Source organism: Microtus oregoni, unplaced genomic scaffold, assembly GCF_018167655.1.
Source record: "Microtus oregoni isolate MIOR12 unplaced genomic scaffold, Mior012 000060F_ref0000265, whole genome shotgun sequence".
Taxonomy (NCBI): Eukaryota; Metazoa; Chordata; class Mammalia; order Rodentia; family Cricetidae; genus Microtus; species Microtus oregoni.
The window spans coordinates 1,501,632-1,522,030 of NW_024543870.1; the positions used below are offsets into that span (position 1 = coordinate 1,501,632).

Below are 20,399 nucleotides of genomic sequence, written 5' to 3' on the forward strand. Positions count from 1 at the left end.
ACGGTAATTAAAGGTGATTTACTAACATATAAACACCTAACTTAACCTAAGGGGGTGGAGGAGCTGGATGAAGGCATTTTTACCTTCTCATTTAGCAGTTCAATAAAGCAGTAGAGCCTGGAGGGCTCAAGCTCCAATGGGAACTAAAAATTGGAGCCCCACCTTCAGCTTTTTTAGCCAAGAGCCCACAACAAAACTAAAGGAGCTCTCTGGAGCTGTGTTGTTGAAGCTCTAACTAAAGAGTTGTGACATATGAAATTCAAACAGATATAGGGGCTAGTAATATAAAACAGAGAGAAGACACATCTGCCATTAATAATACAGGAAAAAGGATAAGGCCTATATTTTTCCTTGCCAAAAATTCTAACCATCTGCACAGAAACCATCTTTACATGAACTGATCTTAGATGTGTCTATTAGGAACTGGGCGGACCAGCTTAAGAGAGAAACCAACCAAGAGAGAAGTGTAGTTCACAAATGGTTTACAGTCCTATTTGGAAAGAAAAGAGGGGAGTGTTTTCTAAGGATTAAGACTGCATATTCAGAAACAAAAAGAAATGGCAACAAAATACCAAGGTACAGGCAGGCGGATCTCTGTGACTTCAAGGCCAGCCTGATCTACACAGAATGTTCTAAGACAACAGAACTACATACTAAAAAGATCCTCTCAAAAATAAATAAACAAATAAGATAAAATCTCATGGTACAACTAGCAGTTATTCTAAAATCTGAAATGTTATATTTAGCAAAATAGACTTTACTTGATAAAACAAGCACTGAAAATAAAATTAAAGAGTAAATTACTGGCTAAAAAGGTCTTGAGCTTAGTATTATGATTATTCTGAGAGAGTAAAAGTAATGCATTTATGTGTTCTAACTGGCATACTGTACATTTGCAAAGGACACCCAGCGTCATACTGCTAACCCCAGACCTCTGTGATACATTTAACACCGAGAGAAGTAAGAGCACACTGCTGAGAGGATGTGCAAAACCAATCACATCGTCCTCTATGAGCTAGGCGGCCTTCCTAGCTACAGAGAAGTCAACAAGTTAACATCCAATCAAAACAAATGTCTGAGGCATAAATATAAACTTAGGAAGAGTCAACCTGATATAATACCTACATTTCTATCTCCACCCCCACCTCTTCCTTCTCCCATAAGAGGAATATGAATTTTCTTTGCTGGCTTTCAGACCTGTGTAAGGCATACCTCTCAGATTAGCTACAACACACTACACAGCAAGTGTCTTTGCTATTCACGGCGTACATTCTCCCATTTTGAAACAGTCTTTTTTAGAGCTTTGGAAAATAAGTAATGTTCCAGAACACTGACAAATGAGCAGCACTCAAAATCTGTGGCAAAATCAGTGACCTTCTTATCAACATTCTACGCAAGTCTAAGTTATGGAGCCCACACCTTCCTTCTTTCCTCCCTTCCTTCGGCTGAAATGCTAACTCTTCACCCTGCTTCCCGTCTTCTTCCATCAAGTATCTCTACATCCCTTTACATCCCCATGGGGCCATATACTTTCCTGAATAAAAATAATGTATCTATTACTTTTAAATAAGTGTACTCTTTCATCTTGATATTCACATAACCTAATCCAGTTTATTTCTATAACATCTCATTTTGATAGTCTATGTTATTAATATTATGTGGCATTGATTGACTTGACATTTATTACATGTCAAGAACTAAACAGGTTAGTTTTTCAGTTTTTTACTTTTTGCATTTCTTTTTTTCCTTTTTCGGTGTGTGTGTGTGTGTGTGGTGTGTGTGTGTGTGTGTGTGTGTGTGTGTGTTGTCGCATGTACACCTGGATCTCCTCACCTGTTTCGTGCCTAAGTGGAGATCAGCGGCAGCATCCTGTCTTCTTTCACCCTCTACTCTGCATGTATGTGGGGGGCTTGTTGGTGTAGGTGTGTGCATATGTGCATCTGGCTCACATGTCTGCACATGTGGAGGACAGAGGTTACACTGGTATTTTTCCTCATCACTCTCGACTTTTCACTTTCTGAGAACCCAAACCTCACTGACTCTAGATTGCCCCAAAGGCCAATGAGCTGCAGAGATGTATAACAAGACACTGAAAACAAAAATCAAAGATGAAAAAATATCCCATGTTCCTTGATTGACAGAATTAATACTGCAAAAAAAAATGGCTATACTACCAAAACTAATCTACCTATCAAAACTCTGATGGAAACAATTCAAGAATTCATATGGAACCATGAATATACGAAAGACCATGAACAGCCAAAGGTAAGAACACTGCTAAAGACATTACAATACCTGGCCTCTAGTAATACTACAGAGCTACAGTAATAAAGACAGCCTGGACTGGTATAATAATAGATGGGTAGGCCGATGGAACAGAATGGAGGACCTAGAAATAAAACAACAAAAAAGATATGCCCACTTAATTCTGATAAAGAAGACAAAAACATACACTGGATAAAGACAGCCTTTTCAACAGTGCTGGCAAAGCTTGCTTTCTACCTGCAGAAGAATGGAGTTATTAGGTTCATATCTTGTACCTGGTACAACAATCAATTCAAAATAGATCAAAGACCCTAATTTAAAACCTGAAAAGCTGAAACTTCTCAAAGAAATCCATAGGGAATTCTCTTCAACATGCTGGGGTAGGCAAGAACTTCCTGAACAGAACATGTAACACAGGAGCCAGCCCCAACTACTAACAGATGGGACTACATTAAAATAAAGTTTCTGCACAGAGTGAGCTGGAGAGATGATTCAGAGTTTAAGAACCTGCATTGCATGAAGACTCTAGAGCAGAGATCAACAAACTAAAAGTTTGCAGATTATGACCTGGAGCAAGCATGACATTTGCATCTTCCAAGCATTCAGACACATACAACACACATTCTCAAGTACACATCTACACAGAATACACAATGGTGTAATGTATTTACTAACTGGCCATTAAAGAAAAAGTTTCCCAGCAGTGGTGGCATAGCCTTTAATCCCAGCACTTAGGAGGCAGAGGCAGGTGGATCTCTCTAAAGAGCAAGTTTCAGGACAGTCAAAGCAATACAAAGACACCCTGTCTCAAAAAACAAGAAAAGGAAGGAAGGGAGGGAGGGAGGGAAAAAGGAAGAAAAATACTTATTAGCAACATTTACAATTTTTTTAAAGTTATACATAATAAATAGGTATTTATTAATAAATAGGCAACCTCTGTGGTCAATACATGGTGCACATATATATATATATATATATATATATGCAAACCAAATACCTACATACATAAAAAAATAAATCTTTGGAGTGGAAGAGATGCTCAGCAATTAAAAGAACTTGTTGCTATTGCAGAGAACAAAGGTTTGAGTCCCAGCACTGACACATGGCAGCTTATAACCATGTATAACTCAAGTTCCAGGGGCTCCAATGCCCTCTTCTGACCTCCATGGGAACCAGGCATGCACACAGTACACAGATATACAATATGAGCAAAATATGCATTTTTAAAAATCTAACAGAAAGCATAATAAGCATGAACAATTATTCTAAAGTCTCTAAAACTGGATGGTGATACTGGCTTTCCAACAATGGGAATGTACTCAGTGCACTGAACTTCACATCTAGCAATGATTAACAGCAAATGTTATGCATGTTAACACAATGTTAAATGTTTTAAAAAAGAGAAAACACATTGATATTTAAAATCCATATTCACACATGGACATAGTAGCACATACCTTTAATGCAAGCACTGAAGAGACAGAGGTAGACAGTTATCTGTAAGTTCAAGGCCAGCTTGGTCTACATATCAAGTTCCAGGCAAGTCAGAGTGCTACACAGTAAGACTATATCTCAAAAATATATAAAATTAAAAAACCTATATTCACAAAACAGCATCATTATAAGCCACAGTTTATATGCACTAACATAAGGCATTTCATGTTTCAACTACAAAACAGTTATGCAGGTAGTACAGCATTGCCATTCTCATTTTACATGGAAAACTATAGTTCAGAAATGCAGTTTATTCACGGTTTTACAACTATCAGTGGGAGCCAATAGTCATTCTCAGTTTGATTCTAAGACATATTTAGACAAAGGGTATTGGGTTTTAACTTTCTGAGACAGGTGTAGTAATATTTAATTTGTATTTTAATAAGATCAGAAAATAAAACAGCCACACTGGTCATCCATACAGACCAGGCAGTAGTGACACACACCTTTAATCCCAGTAGTCATACTAGCTGCCATAGAAACCAGGCAGTAGTGGTACACACCTTTAATCCCAGCATTAGAGAGCAGACAGCTCTCAGTCTCATTCTGAGGATTTATGGAGTCAGGATTATTCTTTCAGTCTGAGGATTTCTTACAGTTAAAGAGTTCTTTAGTGGCTTGTATGTTTTGCTTTTCTGATCTTCAGGCTGAACCCCTCTCTCTGGATTTTTATTATTCGTGCTACAGGCAGGCTTTCTCTGTATAACAGTTCTGGTTGTCCTGGAACTCGCTTTGTAGACCAGGCCGGCCTCAAATTCACAGAGCTCTGCCTGCCTCTGCCTCTAGAGCCTCCAGAGTATCTAATGTGTATGCCACCACCACCTGGTTTAAGTTCTTTTTTTTTTAAATTTTTTAAATTTTATTTATTTATTTATTATTTATTTTATTAAAGCAAAAAGTCTTTATTCATACACAAGTTTGCAAACTCAGACTCTTCGTATGTCCAACGTATTGGAGTGATTGGAGGGCCCAGCCCAAGCTCATTTGGAGTTGGGTAGCAAAGGTGGGGGTGAGGGACTTCTAAGGTTCAGGACCCCTGATTGGCTGACATTTGTCTAGGGCTGTCCTGGTGAAAAGTGATTATGTGCTGGCAGGTGACCCTGTCTACAATGGTTGGAACATTGGGGATTTCCTTTGGATGGTCTGTTCCTGGGTGGTGCAGGCTTATGACTTTCCCTAGACCTGGTGGTACCTGCTATGGCAGCTGTGTGACTGGGCTCCACATTCCCCCCTTTTCACAAGTACCAAGGACAGGACCTAATCATGGGTCCTTCCTGCCTAGGAGCTCAAGGGGGTGGCACTGGGACCTCACTACCATTCATTAACGTACACATTTTTTTAGGGCAGTGACATCTATTGCCATTCTTAAAGCCCTGTAGCTTTGATCTTTGAGTACAACCAGATTATAATTCTGAAATGTGTGCATGTCTATATGTAGTTATGCCACATGTGTGAAGGGGCCTGTGAAGGCCAGAGGGAGGCTCCAGATCCTCTGGAGCTGTACCGCAGGAAGTTCTTAGTCACCTGACGTAAGTGCTGTGAACCAAACTCAGGTCCTCTGGAAGAAGAGAAGCATTCTTAACCTCCAAGTCATCTCTCCAGTCTAACTGACATGTGTTTTATTCAGTAACACAAGTGACATGAAACAAACAGTCTTAAAGACACAGAAAACATTGTATTTTAGCCTGAATCTCCCAAGTTTGTGTTCCATGAACCTGACACAGGCACTGAATGGAAATGAAGTATCAAAAGTTATTCAGGTTTGTAGGAAGCTGTCTTCAAAATCTCAACTTCAGAGCATAAGAGTAAAATCTCTTGCAAGAGCCTGTTCACTATTAAGTGAAATATTCTGTGTAATCTAACAATTTGAACACTGTATTCTTCAGCCCTCCAAGATCAGTCATCTTTTAAAGGTTGTTTCATCACACTGTGAATCCTGAGTTTACATTTGGGTTAATTAAATAAAATTAACCTTGGGTCAGAAGGCTGCATTAGCAATTAGAAGACAGAAAGTAATCATAGAGTATCAGAGGGTATCCAGGAGAGCTAGAGAGACACAGGATGGGTGGGTTTTGGAGTGACACAAATTTTTCTGGTTTGGCAAGCAGAAGTATGGGTCTGTGGGAGACACAAGTAAGGAGGGTTAGCTGGTTGCTACTCAGCCTCTCTGAACTGGCAGGTTTTCACTCCAGTCTTTGAATCTTGAGTCTTATTCATACATAGAACAATACAGATTTAAAGATACCTTTAGCAACAGTGACAAGAACCAGTGCCCGTGGGTACAGAATTCCCGCCAGGCCTGAGTGGCCAGGTTGCTGCTAGAAAAGCAGGCTAGTTACTATGGAGCTGCAATTGTTGGATGGAATAGCAGTAGATCTCGGAACAGCCACTGTGCCGAAGTTAAAACAATACTCATCAGCCTGTGCCTCAAGTTAAAGACTTGCTAGCATCCATGTTCTTAGGAACATGATGGTGGGGGCCATCTAAGTTTGGTGCTAACACTAGAATTAGGCAGAGCAGTTGTAATGGTCTGCTCTGTCCCTTTAAGAGAAAAGCAGTCTCACTCTCTCACCTTCCACCTAGGCAAGCTGATCTTCAGCTTGAGTCCTTTCCTCAAAGAGGCAGCCTCTGTCTCTCCCCACTTCTCCCCTGTCCCCGTTTCTCTCTCTTTCTCTCTCTCTTCTCCCCTCTCCCCTCCATAACCCACTAAATAAATATCCAACCTCACTCTGCATGGCATGCCTATTGGTTTGTCTCTCGTCCACCTTGTGGCTCCCTGCCCAGGACTGCCAGGGAACAGCCACCTTCAGGGACCTGTGGTGTGGTCTCCTGGAGTGCCCACTGCAGCCACTTGGGGAACTGCGCCATCCCTGCCTGGGACTGGCTACTCTCGGGACCAGCTGCCCACTGCTGCTGCTTGGGGACCTGCAGAGTTCCCCAAAATGCACAGGCAGCACTTTACTTAATCCATTACAGCAGTCACCTATACGTTTTATTGTTTGCAGGTTAGATGCCTCAAGTTTCACTACTTTTCCTCTAGGAGTCCCGTCAAATGATCAGACTCCAATCTTGGTCTTTCTCATGTCCTTTCGCTTGGAAGGTTAAACCATCTACCCATCCCTAGTTACTGTTCTTATAGTCAAAAGAGCCCAAGGTTCTTATTGTTCTTTGTACTCTGGCTTTCCATAAGCATCAGTTGAAATGATCTAGATTTTCTCCTCACTCTTTGTATCTCTAACAGATACCCTGGGGACCTTTCCCTCCTTGGAAGAAGAATCTCCTTCTCTACAAACTTTGCCTTCTCAGCATGAGGAAAAACAAAAGCGCAGAAAAGTCCAACACAAAAAGAAGGCCTTGTCTAGAGCTCTTATCAAGCATATACACAGTTCTGGGATCAATCCAGCACAATTAAAAATAACCAAAATGAAATAAAAATGCCTTTATAATCACCAAGTCAATTCACACAGAAACACACCTCAGGGCTCTAATCCAAAACAAGGGGTAACATTCAACAGGACTTAATAGCCATAGTAGGAATACACCGACTACATAGTGATCTCATGGGGAAATGACAGGAGTAGTAAGGTTAGAAATCAATAAATTATTCATGATTCATCTTACAAAGCAAACCTTCTCACCTATAAGTCATTTATCTCTACTTGGGTGATATGGAAACACTCATTAGTCTTAACTAATAAGCAAACAACTGTACTTACGTGTTAGATGAAAGATCCCATCACAGGCACTAATATGAGATAAAAAGGCATTCCCCAAGCCCTGCCCATTGTGAGCTCCTTTCACAAGGCCAGCAATATCCACTACATTTAGGAAAGCAGGAATCTTGCTGAAATACAAAAGATAATTATAAAGAACCTACTTATCAGCCAACTGAATTTTCCAAACATTTCATATAAATTAACTACATGGTTCTTGGAACAAAGTTTGGAAAGTACATAATAATGGAAAAACTAATAGCCCCCAAAATAAACAAAACTTTCTTTCCGTTGTGACTTTTTCTTTCTTTTAGTCTTTATTACATTGCTAGTGTGTGCATGTGTGTGTGTGTGTGCATGTGTACATATGCCAGAGCTCACTTGTGGAGGTCAGAGGACAAATTGCAAGAGTCAGTCCTTTCCTTTGGTCATGTGGGTCCTAGGTCAAATTTTGGTCATCAGTCTTGATGACAGCCTCCTTCACCTGCTGAGCCATCTCGATGGCCCTCTATTATGTGTGCATATGTGCATGCTTGTTCAGAGGTGAGTGGAGGTGTATGTGTGTGTGCACGCAGAAGCATTCACAGGTGTCTTCAAGAACATGAACAGGTCCAAAGTCAACACTAAGTCTTCCTCAATCACCATCTACTTTACTCATTGAGACAAGTCTCTCAAAAACCACAAAACACAAAACCCTCAGAACTCACAGACACGGCCACTCTGGCTGGCCAGCTTCCCCAGAGATCCCCCGTCTCCCCTTCAGAGCACTGCACTGCATGAGTGCCAGAGATCCAAATCCAGTCCTCACTGACGGAGCCATCTCTGCTGTCCCCGTTTCGTAGACATGTGAATGTGAGCAGGCATTGTGCTTGCGAGTGTCCACACATGCATGCATTCCATGGAACCAGAGGTCAACCTCAGGCAGTGGTTTTTGGCTATCATCCACTTTGTTTTTTGAGACAAAGTTTCTCACATATCTGGAACTTACCAACTAGCCTGGCTAGCTACTAACAAGACCCAAAAATCCATCTGTCTGCCACCACACTGCTGAGATGATAAATGTATCCCTATCATGCCCAGGTTTGTTGTTTTGGTGTGTGTGTGGTGTGTGTTTTAATGTAGGTTCTGGAGAATTAACTTGTGTGTTCATGATTGTATAGCAAGCATCTTACCCACAAAGCCATTTCCACAGCCCACATTAGGACTTTCTTAGCTAGGAAAATGAGGAAGGAAACTATTGCTATCTCTGAAACTAAAACTCTAATGAGCAATATTACTAAAAGTTCTGTTGGCACAGTGCATACCAAGTACCAAAATCAAGCATGCTTGGGATTCTGCAGAATCCAGGGTTAGAAACAGAAACCTGATATTTATCAGCACTTCAAAATAGTGAATAATTTTTTTTATGAATGAATGTAATACTGAATGAAAAGTTAGTGAAAAGAAAACTAAATTCTCAGTAATAATAAATAGTAAATATACTGTATATACACACAGTACTAAAAATAGATAATAGAAAAGATAGTTTCAATTTGTATTTAATCTAGAAAGTATCTTTAAGTATGTATTTTATCTTTAATTAGACAAGACTAAACCTTACTAAGGAGAAAATAAGGTAATGCATTGCAGGACATTGAGACAGCAGGCAGACACAGTGAGGAGTGGTGGTGACCTCACCTGCCATAAAGCAGGTGGCTCTAGACCGAGAGGCATGGCCTTCTTACTCTGTTCTCAATGCAGACACGCAAGCACAGGATATAGGTTTTTCTAGAGTATTAATAACTTCATGTATTTATTTATTTCTTAACATAAATTGTAGGCCACCAGCTCTCTCTAATCCTGCCTAGCACTGCAGAGCACACATGGGCTTTCTCTTGTCTTCTCCAGCACTGCTGTGATGCTCCTGTGAGGCTCCACAGGCTCCAGCAGGCTCCTGTCTCATCTGTAGCCCCTCCTGTTCGGGCCCTGGCTCTTGTGAGACTGTGTCTCTGCCAACAGGCAATGCTTGTTGAGGTCCAGCTGCCACTGTATGCATGTGATGCTGCTGAAAGTGTCAAACAGTTAAAGACACAATAAATCTTTTGAATTTCAAGTCTGTTGAAATTTTATTAAAAGCCATCAATTAAAGGCTCTTAGGAAATAAAGAGACTGAAAGAAAGACTGAAGTTTATAAGGTCAAAAATACAACTTATATGAAAACATGACTGCAGAACTAAGAATACAGATAGAACTGTACTACATGATGAAATCATGTAACATAAGGTGATTTCTCCTTCTATTTCACAATCTCAGAAAAAAAATTACTGTATCAACATAGAAAATTCTTCTTCCTTTTTGTAGTACTCTACATTGTTTTTATAATCATCCAAAGTAATGCTATATTAATTCTGGAAGAAACTTGATTCTGAATATATCAAACACATTTGTCCCGTCTATGAGCAGATGAATAATGGTATAGCTTCTTCCTTACCTTGCTGGCTTGTGATACTGGCAGAGGAAGTCAAACCTCTCATCCGGTACAGGCACCCTGCTCTCATTAGGATCGATAGTGCAGAAGGGGAAGTTCTCTGCAGAAGCTTGACTATTTGTTAGTACATTGAAGAAGGTGGACTTCCTAAAACAAAGAAAAGACTTTCAGTCAGTCCTTAAATTGGTGAGAAAACACATCTAATGCTCAAAATTATAAGGACAAATCTAGGAAGGGGGAAGAAACATTTTTACTAACACAAAATATAAAGTTTGATATAAAATTTATAATTTTATAATTAGGTTATGTTCCCTATCTCAGTCTATTTGGAATTTGAAAACAATGTTCCCAAAGAGCCTTTGTTATAGAAGATAGCTGGAGTTTCATATAATGTCACAAAACATTCTTCTCACAACACACCCCATAATGCCAATCTCATTTCACCCATATCCAGCACAGCCTTCTCTAACACGACATGCTGAAGCTAGCACAACTGTTCCCAAAGCATTCCAAATTGAGGAGTGAGTGGCTGCTATTTGCGAAGAAATGGGAGGTCAGAGCTCACATTAGCTTCTCATTGCTATTACACGAGGATTACTGGTAAGCCTCAAACTATGAATTATGAAGGTAAAAATGTGACTTTTTCACTATATGATTTAACCAAGATAAAAAGTGCATTCATATGGAATAAACTAATCACTAATTTCCCAATTATCTGCTTCATATCAAGTGAATACTCAGAGGATGATGACAGCCCATAGTAACACCAGTCATGTTGTAACTATGCCAGCAGTCAAATCTGAAACAAAGTAAGACTTTTAAGGACTTGCTGATCTGCACCCATCAGCAACAGAGAACAGCAACCTCACCACAATGGCTTTCCCTCGCCCCAGACAGAGGGTACAAGGGATTTAAAGTGAGAATCACTGTCACACAGTGTTTCTGGTTTTAACCCCAAGAAGGACTGAGGAAGTGGCTAAGGATTTAGTTGGTAATTACAGGGCCAGCACTCACAAACTCTGGTTAGGCGTGATTATGTAAAAATGTTTGCATATGGACTAAATTTGACAACAAAAAATACTCAAAAAGTATAACAGTCATGTTACTATGGTGGAATTAAAAATGATTATTTTTCTCCAAAAACCTAAAAATAAAACTTTCTTCAGATGAGGTCTTATTAGTTCATGTTCATCAAGGGAAATCAGACTTAACCAGAACACACCTGATTAAACTTTTAAACCTAGGAACCAGTCTTTTTGTATTTGGTTTTGAGAGCTACAGAACATGATGAACAAAGTGAGGACCAAGGCTTACCCTAGTGCTGCTCCTGAGAAGCCTGCTTTGACAAGACGATGGACTGCCCTACCTATCAGTCTCTAAATACTGCACTTGCTGATACCACACTGAGACCACACACTGCAGAGTTAGGTAGGAACATGTGCCAAATAAGCATATAAACCACCACTGGCTGGTGCACCACTGGCCAATCAGTGGCTTTCGAATGCTCAGACAGATTGCATTACAGAGGGTAAAGCTGGGCATTCTCGGGCCTCTTACAAGATCCACCAGTATACAACCCCATGTTCTCAATATATCCAGATACATGGTATAAAGGCAGGTTTTAGAAACATGGGGCTAGACTCAACTCAGCTAACAAACCATGAACTGGTGGTGAGCGCTGTAGGATTTACAGTGGCACCCATAACAAGCTAGCATGTAGGGAGCAGAGGAAGGCCTGAATGAATGTGTATTGTTGACACCCACGGTGCCATGACAAATAAAGATTAAGGCCTTAGGCCCATGGTGAATTAGACAAAGTTGGTTCCTATATAGGCCAGGCTTCACAGGATGGCAAAGTTTTTCCCTGGGGGGTCCAAGTGCAACAGAATGACCACTGTATACGAAATCTAGCAACTGCAGCTTCCTCTTGGAAACTGCCTCCTGAGACCCCCCTCTCCCTGTGCTGAGGATCCAGGCTAAAAAGGTGTGGCTCCAGGGAGCATACCACTCACCTGACCCAGCTTTTCCTGTCCATGTGTCTGTTTTTCTTAGTGTCACTGTCCTCTCTTCATTTCCTTGTCACCCTAGTCAGAGTTCCAGGACCCAAGTCCCATAAGACACAGTACTGCAACAATGTCAGAACTCGAGGACTAATGTGACTGAGAGGAAACCACTGGCTCCTCTTATAAAACCGGACTTTAATTTCAATCTTATAAAAACAGATGTCATGCTACTTATTTTTAAATGTATATATTTTAAAGACATAATCCATTTCACTCCCAAAAAGGTTGCAAGGTTGGGCCAGTGAGAAGGCTCAGCAAACAGAAGTGCTTGCACACAAAACTGGCAACCTGAGTTTAATCTCCGGCACCTGCTATAAGGGTGGGAGGCAAGAACTCACTCCACAAAGTCGGCCACTGACACCCAGGTATGCATGCAAACACTCCTGCACATATACCATACACACACCTGTATAATACATATTTTAACTTTTAAAGGACTATAAAACAACATAATTTAAAACGTTAATATGTAGACATGGAACAGCTACTTTTTAAAAGAGAATTTGCATTTACACCGAGGTCTTTAAATGTCATGATTATTAAAAATGGTCAAGACTTCACAGAAAAATAGCTAATTTCAGGTCTGGCACAAAAAACACATGTAAGATGAGCTAAGTGTAATGACACATGCCTGCAAAACTAGCACTTCAGGCTGAGGCAGGAAGATCTTGAGTTTGAGGCCAGCCAGGGCTATACAGAAAGATCCTGTCTCAAACGAGATAAATACAAACAACAAAGAAATAAGCTGGAATTTCAACTTTTCTCACAGAACAGCAGGAAGCTATTAATAATTATGGAGCCCTATCAACAGAAGTGAGTGCCTGCCGTCCCCACTATTTCAGGAAGGTGAGGCAGGAGAGCTTAAGCCCAGGATCACAAAACCAACCTTGGTAACACAAGAGAGAGAGAGAAGGGGGGAAAGGGGGACGACACACACACACACAGAGTATCTAGAGCCAACTTTAAAAGGCACACTAACCAGAGGTCCATCAATCTGAGCATGAATCAAAATGGTTAAAACATATTGTAACAAATCAAATATTTACTATACATAATAAATAAACCTCAAAAAATATATGTTGGTAGGAGGCTGCTTGTTGGTCCCGGCTGCTCAGTTCAGGAATAATCACACAGAAACTGTATTAATTAAATCACTACTTGGCCCATTAGCTCTAACTTCTTATTGGCTAAGGAAGATGAGCATTAAAGTCATCTTGTCCTTGTGTTTTCATATATTTCTATTCTTTTGAAACAGGTAAGGGGTGGATCAACAGCTCACTTGGAAAAAGACTTACTGCACAAGCATAAGGAACCAGTTTAGATCCCCTGAAAACCAGACTGCTTCCCCCAACTACAATCCCAGTGCAGGTGATGCAGCACCAGGCGGATCCATGGAGCTAGCTAGCCAGCCAGTCTAGCTGAGTTGAGTACCAGGATTGGTGAAAGACCCAACTCAAAAACTAAGGTGGAGGGTCTGGAGAGATGGCTCAGAGGTTAAGAGCACTAGCTGCTCTTCCAGAGGTCCTGAGTTCAATTCCCAGCAACTACATGGTGGCTCACAACCATCTATAATGAGATCTGGTGCCTCTTCTGGTGTATATATATGTTAACAGAACATTGTATGCATAATAAATAAATAAATCTTTTAAAAAACAAAACAAAACTAAGGTGGAGACACTCCTTCCTGCCTTCCATCAGTTTCCCCAGTCTCATCCCCAGCCCTGTGGCAGTCAGCTTGCAGGGGCCTCTCCTTCTGCACAACTCTCCTGCCCTGATGACTCCTCTAAACCTTGCAGCTGATCCAGCTTTCCTCCTTCCTGCAGACCTGCTCAGCCCATTCCTGTTCCTTTGTGCCAGCCACCTCCATCTAGAAATACTTTCTACCTGAGATCCCCAGTAGCCACACACCTGACCTGGACCCAGATCAGTGTCCAGCTCTCCATCTCCTACAGTAGATGGGAAGAAACACAGAGACCCACACCTGGACAATATGCAAACAGTGGCAGACTTTTGAACTCAGACTTAAATGGGGCATCTCCATCAGACCTCCCCTCAGGACTAAAGATCTATGCAGAAGAGAAGAAAAAATTTTAAGCGTGGGGATGGAAGACACCAAGGAAACTGTGTCTCCCAGACAACAGGACTGACGCAACATAACCTCGCAGAGACTGTGGAAGCATGCACAGGACCTGCATGGGTTCAAGACAGATGGGGGACCAGTGTTGAGGGGAAGTAGACATGAGCCCCCCATCCCTAATCCAGAAGCTATCTCCAAGTGCCAACTGCTCAAAAAGTTTCCAATGGAGTCTTGTGTGTGTGATATAACACACACACACACACACACACACACACACACACTTAAGAGAGGCTAACACAAAAAACTTTTTGAAGATGTTTGTCTCATAATGTTTTACATGGGCATTTTTTACCTGGTCTCTTGCTTACAAATTATGGTTTCCGATTTTGTATTTTTAATGGTGTATTGTGTATACATATGTGTATATTTCTTTGGCTTTTATGTTTGTTTGGTTTATTTGCCTATCTGTTCTCTAGAGAGAGAGGGAAGGCATTGAATTGGATGGGTGGAGAAGTGGGGTGAATCTGGGAGGAGATGAGGAAGGAAAACCAGAATCAGAATATATGGAAAAAGTGTATTTTCAACAACAACAACAAAAAAGACTGGAAATAGACTAAGGCAGAAGCCCTCCCCACATCAAATTCAGGCTTCCATTTGCACACATGCACAAATGCACACACACACAATGAGAACACATCAAAGATATATGAGGGCCAACTTGAAAGAGCTCCCAAGAGCTGAAGCCAAAGCAATTTGAGCAGCAAAATTAAGAGGTAGTAATGGATTCTAATCCAAAGAATAAAATAAGCCTCATTAGTACTGATTAGAACTATACAAATGATTTAATAAATAAGTAACTCAATATACAAGGACAAGGAGCATTTCAAAGAATACAAGAAGAAATAGGAAAATTACCTTTGCATAGTGATAATTTTGTTTGTGATCTAACAAATGAAGCCTGCCTGAAGATCAGAGTTCAGAGCTAAACCACTAGTTAGGCATAGAGGCTAGGGAAATGGTGGCACACACCTTTAATCCCAGACAAAGGTGGTCGGATATCTGTGAGTTCAAGGCCACCCTGGACTACCTGGGAATGAATCTGTTTAAAAGAGAAAAAGAGCTCACACAAGGTAATCCCAGCACTTGGGATCACAGGCCTTTAATGCCAACAGGAGGGAGGTGGAGACAGGAGTGATATGGCTGGGTGGAGAGAGGAACATAAGGCAGGAGGAGACAGTAGCTCAGATGCAATCTGGAGATGCAGTCTGAGGATTTGTAGAGAAAGGATCCCCCCTTCAGTCTGGTAGAGGTAAGAACTCTCTAGTGGCTGATAGCTCTGTTTCTCTGATCTTCAGTATTAACCCTTATATCTGACTCTGTTTTTTTAATTATTAATTATAATAATTATGGAATGCCATATTAATAATGTCTTTGGAATGCCATATCAACAATTCCTACAGATAGGACCTACTGAGACCAAAGAATTAAAATGCAGTAAAAATAAGGCAAGCCAAGTGTGGCAGCTCATGCATTTAATCCCAGCACTCAGAACTTTGGAAGCAGAGGCAGACCTCTATAAGTTCAAGACCAGCCTGATCTACATAGTAAGACCCCGTCTCAAAAAGCAAACAAATAAAATAAAATAAAGCAACTATTGTTGAATACCTAGCACAATATATAAAGTATTTAAAATTACACATATGTATTAAGTTTTATAAACATATATAATTAAATATATACATATAAAAATTTAAAACGTGTGACAGCTTGCGGGAGCTGATTCTTCCATCATGTGGGTTCTCGGTGGAACCCTGCTTAACTGTGTCAGCTCTTTTAAATGAAAATACTATGATCATCAATATTTGCAGACTACAAAATATCTTCCTCAGAATTCCTTTACAAAAGGGGAATGAGAGGGATGGCTCAGCAGTTAAGAGCACAAGATGCTTCTGTTCGTGCAAAGGACCTGAGCTTGGTCTCCAACACCCACACAGGAAGGCTCACAATCACCTCCAGTTCAAAGGGAACCTGAAGCCTCTAGCCATATGCATATACACATAATTTGTTTAATCTACAAATGAAAGAAATCAAGAATGGAACCAGCTAGAAGGGAAAAGTTGTAGGCATACTAAAGAACAATTCCCTGAAACATCAACCAAGCAAGAGAATTACTTTCCTGGGTAGCTCTAGAGTGCTTGAAAAGAGAATACCACATGTCTCACAGAGGCGAGTTTGTGTGTCTGTGTGTGTGTGAGATGCACGTGTTTATGTGTGTTTTAAAATATAGACTACATTTCCTAACCTTCCTTGCGACTAAATTTTTGGTTTTGATTTTGGAGACAGGGTTTCTCAGTAGTTATGGAGCCAGTACTGGAACTAGCTCTGTAGACCCGTCTGGCCTTGAACTCACAGAGATTCAGTGAAGGAGCCTGCTTCTGCCTCCCCAAGTGCTAGGATTAAAGGCACAAAGGCACGCGTGACAACTAAATTCTTGGGACTACTTTCTGGCAAAGGCATGGTAGCAGGAGTGCTGAGTGGTACTGTGCTTTAAAGGGAAACACTGCTAAATTATTGAGTTCTTTGGGTAAGCAGCTGTCTGCAGTTCATAGCAACCTAGGCTATAAGAAAAGGCCACAATCCTAGGGATTGCTGAGCCAAAAAGAAACTGGGTTCCCTAAGGCTATCAGAAAGGATGTCCACGATGACTAAAGTAACCAACCTATGACTATACAACACACTAAACTCTTTAAGCCAAGGTATTGGGGATATTCTAACATCCATAACTCAAGCTAATGCCATTCAAGAAGAGCTATCTATCCCTGACACAAGTCTAGAACACTGAGCAGTTTCCTAAGAGCTTCAAAGTCTTTCACTTACAATAATACAATAGTCTAACAAGAGGCAATTTACCAAGAAACAGTAAGACAGACCTAGAAACTAAATGTCCATACTCTTAGCATGATACTCTTTCTTCTTCATTAAAAGCAGTATCAAAAACATGTGTCTTTATCACTAAGCCTACACACAGCTATCAAAGGGGGAAATTATCCCATTCACAAATAATTGTTACTTTCCACAAATAATTATTGGGTGTTCACTATATTACTAACACCAGTCTAGGCACTAGAAATATGTCAATAAACAGGAACAACACAATCTCTTCCTTTATGGAACTGAGAGTCTAATTGGAGATGCCAAACAATTCATTCAATTAGATATTATGTATGAAACATTCAGAACAAAGACTTGCACATAATAAATGTTCAATAAATATCAGATTCGCTTTCCAGGCAAAGGGACTTAATCCTGTAGTACCAGCACTCAGTAGGCTCAGGCAGGAAGATTTTGGGGAACTCAAGGGCACAGTAAATTCTAGATCAGCATGGGTTACAGAATGAGACCTTGTCACAAATGATATATGATATGATATGATGAGACCTTGCCAGAAATGCTATAGGATAGAATAGGATAGGATACAAAAATCAGCAAGGCTCAGTGGTGCATCCCAGCACTAGGGAGGCAGAGGCAGGATGATCTCTGTGGGTTCAAGACTAGCCTGGCTTACAGATCAAGTTCTAGGACATCCAGGGCTACAAAGAGAAACCCTGTCTCAAAAAAAGAAATAATGAAAAGAAAAAAGAATCACCCAGGTCAAGAGTTCACACAGCTGAGGCATGTGGATACCTGTTTGTATCACCCGAGCTCTTATCCTTCTGTAGCACCAATTCTAGTTGGTCTGAATAATAAAACCCAGAGTCAGATATTGGGGTTAATGCTGCAGAGCAGAGAAGCAGAGAGGCAGCAAATAAAGAGTTCTTTTACCTCTACCAATGCTCAGACTGTAGGGGCGATCCTGTCCTCAGACGGCATGTCCCGACTCCATCTGTCTCCACCAAACCTCTGCCAGCACTGAGCTCCTGTCTCCTCTGGTCTTATACTCCTCTTTCTTCTCTCTTCCCAGCCACATCATGCCTGTCTCCACCTCCCTAGTGCTGGGACACCTTGTGTGAGTTCTGTTTCTCTTTCAGACATATTCAATCTTTTTTTTTTATTTAAATTTTTATTTTTCAAAACAGGGTTTCTCTGTAGCTTTGGAGTCTGTCCTGGAACTAGTTCTTGTAGATCAGGCTGGCCTCAAACTCACAGAGATCCGCCTGCCTCTGCCTTCAGAGGAGTGCTGGGATTAAAGGGGTGTGCCACCACCACCCAGCAATTTAGGCAATCTTGTAGCCCAGGGTGGCCTTGAACTCATGCGCCTCTGACTGGGATAAAGGTGTGTGCCATCACTCCCTGGCCTCTTGCGGCTTGCCTTTGCCCTTCTGATCTTTAAGCAAGCTTTATTTGTTAAAATACAAAATATCACAACAAAAGTCTAATTGCTCACTCTTTCTGGCTTAAAATAGTCAAGGTTTGTGTATCATACAGTGAACCCTACCTGATACAGTTTAATGGAAAGACCGTTTTATAAAAAGAAATTTTACACAAGCACAGTTGTCAAAATTGAATAAACCGTCACTTAAAAACAAATGAATATTCACAGAAGCCCTGAGTTAAATCTTCAGGTCCTCCCTAACAAAACAGTATATTCAAGCCACATGATGGCTCAGCAGGTACCTACCACCAAGTCTGAAGACCTGAATTCAACACCCTGAACCCACATGGTAGAAAAACCAACTCCCACAAGTTGCCCTCTGATCTCCAATATTTGAGTAATCACCCACAAACAAAAAATAAATAAAAATATAATTCAAAATATTTTAAGTAAAATGTTACTGTATGTAGAACATACCTCATAAAACTAGAGGACTATTTTGAAGCTGAAAGCATAAATACCATATTTATACTGAATAATAAAATCTTTCAGGTTATTTTCTCATATATTGTTATTATACTCTATATACCCCCAGAAAAAAAAAAACGTACATAAAAAACACTTAAGATCTTAAGACGGCTCTTTTCAATGACTCTCATCTGAAGTCAAGATGCTCCTACTACAGTGATTCCAAAGAAATAAAGGCTAATATCTAAAAACTTTCTTATTGGTGCAGAAAAACTCACTGTGAACATTATAATCATATTTTGCTTTCAACTGTATTGACAGTACCCTACAGCACCTGGCTTGATTACTTGTTTTGCTATGTTTCCACTCTTATTTATTATTACTTTACAAGAAGACTCTAGCACAGCAGGAAACCCGCTCCACAGAGCCTGAAGTTGGGACAACCATATCAGCTCATGTTTTACATCACAAGAATCTAAAACAGGGGTACTTGAGCATACCATGTGCCATTCACTGAGGACTCTGTAACAGGAGCTCCAAGGGGCACAGAGAACACAGCTGTTCTAATGCCACTAATATAATGACCTAAAGCGTGCACCCCAAAATGTCCTAGTGATCCTCATAATCCACGCTGTGCCTATTACCCTAATCTTTTTTTTTGTTTGTTTTTTGGGTTTGTTGGGTTTTTTTTTTTTTTTTTTTTTTTTTGGTTTTAAGAGACAGGGTCTCTCTGTGTAGCCTGGCTGCCAGGAACTTACTCTGTAGACCAGGCTGGCCTCGAACTCGGAGATCCTCCTGCCTCTGCCTCTTGAGGGCTGGGACTAAAGGTGTGTGCCACCACTGCTTGGTTTACCCTAATCACTTTTAATATGTATGAGTGTTTCTTGTTTTTGAGACAAGATCTCTCTATGGCCCAGACTGGCCTCAATGTCACAGTGATGCTTTTGCATCAGCCTCGCAATGCTAGAATGAAGATGTGAACCGCCACGCTTGGCTAAGAATGCTGGACCGTGTAAGTTACATGTGCAAACAACTGTATGATAAACCCCACACATACCTTCTACCACTGCCTTATGTGCAAATTTATGATACATAGAGTTAATTTTAATTTTGAAAACGATAAAATTCAGTACTTTGTTTTCATAATTCTCAAGTCTAAACACTTTTTTGTGTACACATGTGTGTGACATGCATTTGTATGTTCAAAAGTGTGTAGACATGGTGTATGTGTGTATAAGGAAGCCTGATGCTGACATCAAGTGTCTTCCTCAAGAGCCTGCCACCTTACTTACTGAGGCAGAGTCTGTTGCTAAACCCAGAGCTCATCATTTTGGCGAGACTGGCTAGCCAGCTTGCACTGAGAATTTCCCATCTCAGTCTTTAAACATGGCGTAACACAAACTCTTCACCCACTTTCCAACAGTATATTCGAAGGACTCACCTCTTTCTCCAGTAAAAATTCGCCCTCTAGACAACCCTCTTTTCTCAAGAGAGTTAGAAAGAAAAATAGTTTTAAGACTATTTCCTAATTGTTCTGCTA

General features: G+C 40.6%; 1 protein-coding gene across 1 annotated transcript in view; it reads right to left on the reverse strand.

Annotated features, from left to right (window-relative positions):
* LOC121439283 (obg-like ATPase 1) overlaps window positions 1-20,399 on the reverse strand; it is a 123,905-nt gene that overhangs the window by 101,637 nt on the left and 1,869 nt on the right. The window contains exons 3-4 of the mRNA XM_041639757.1: window positions 9,943-10,086; window positions 7,476-7,603 (exon numbers count right to left, since the gene is read on the reverse strand). Of these exons, the coding sequence (XP_041495691.1) occupies window positions 7,476-7,603; window positions 9,943-10,086 (272 nt within the window). The remainder of the gene's footprint in view (window positions 1-7,475; window positions 7,604-9,942; window positions 10,087-20,399) is intronic.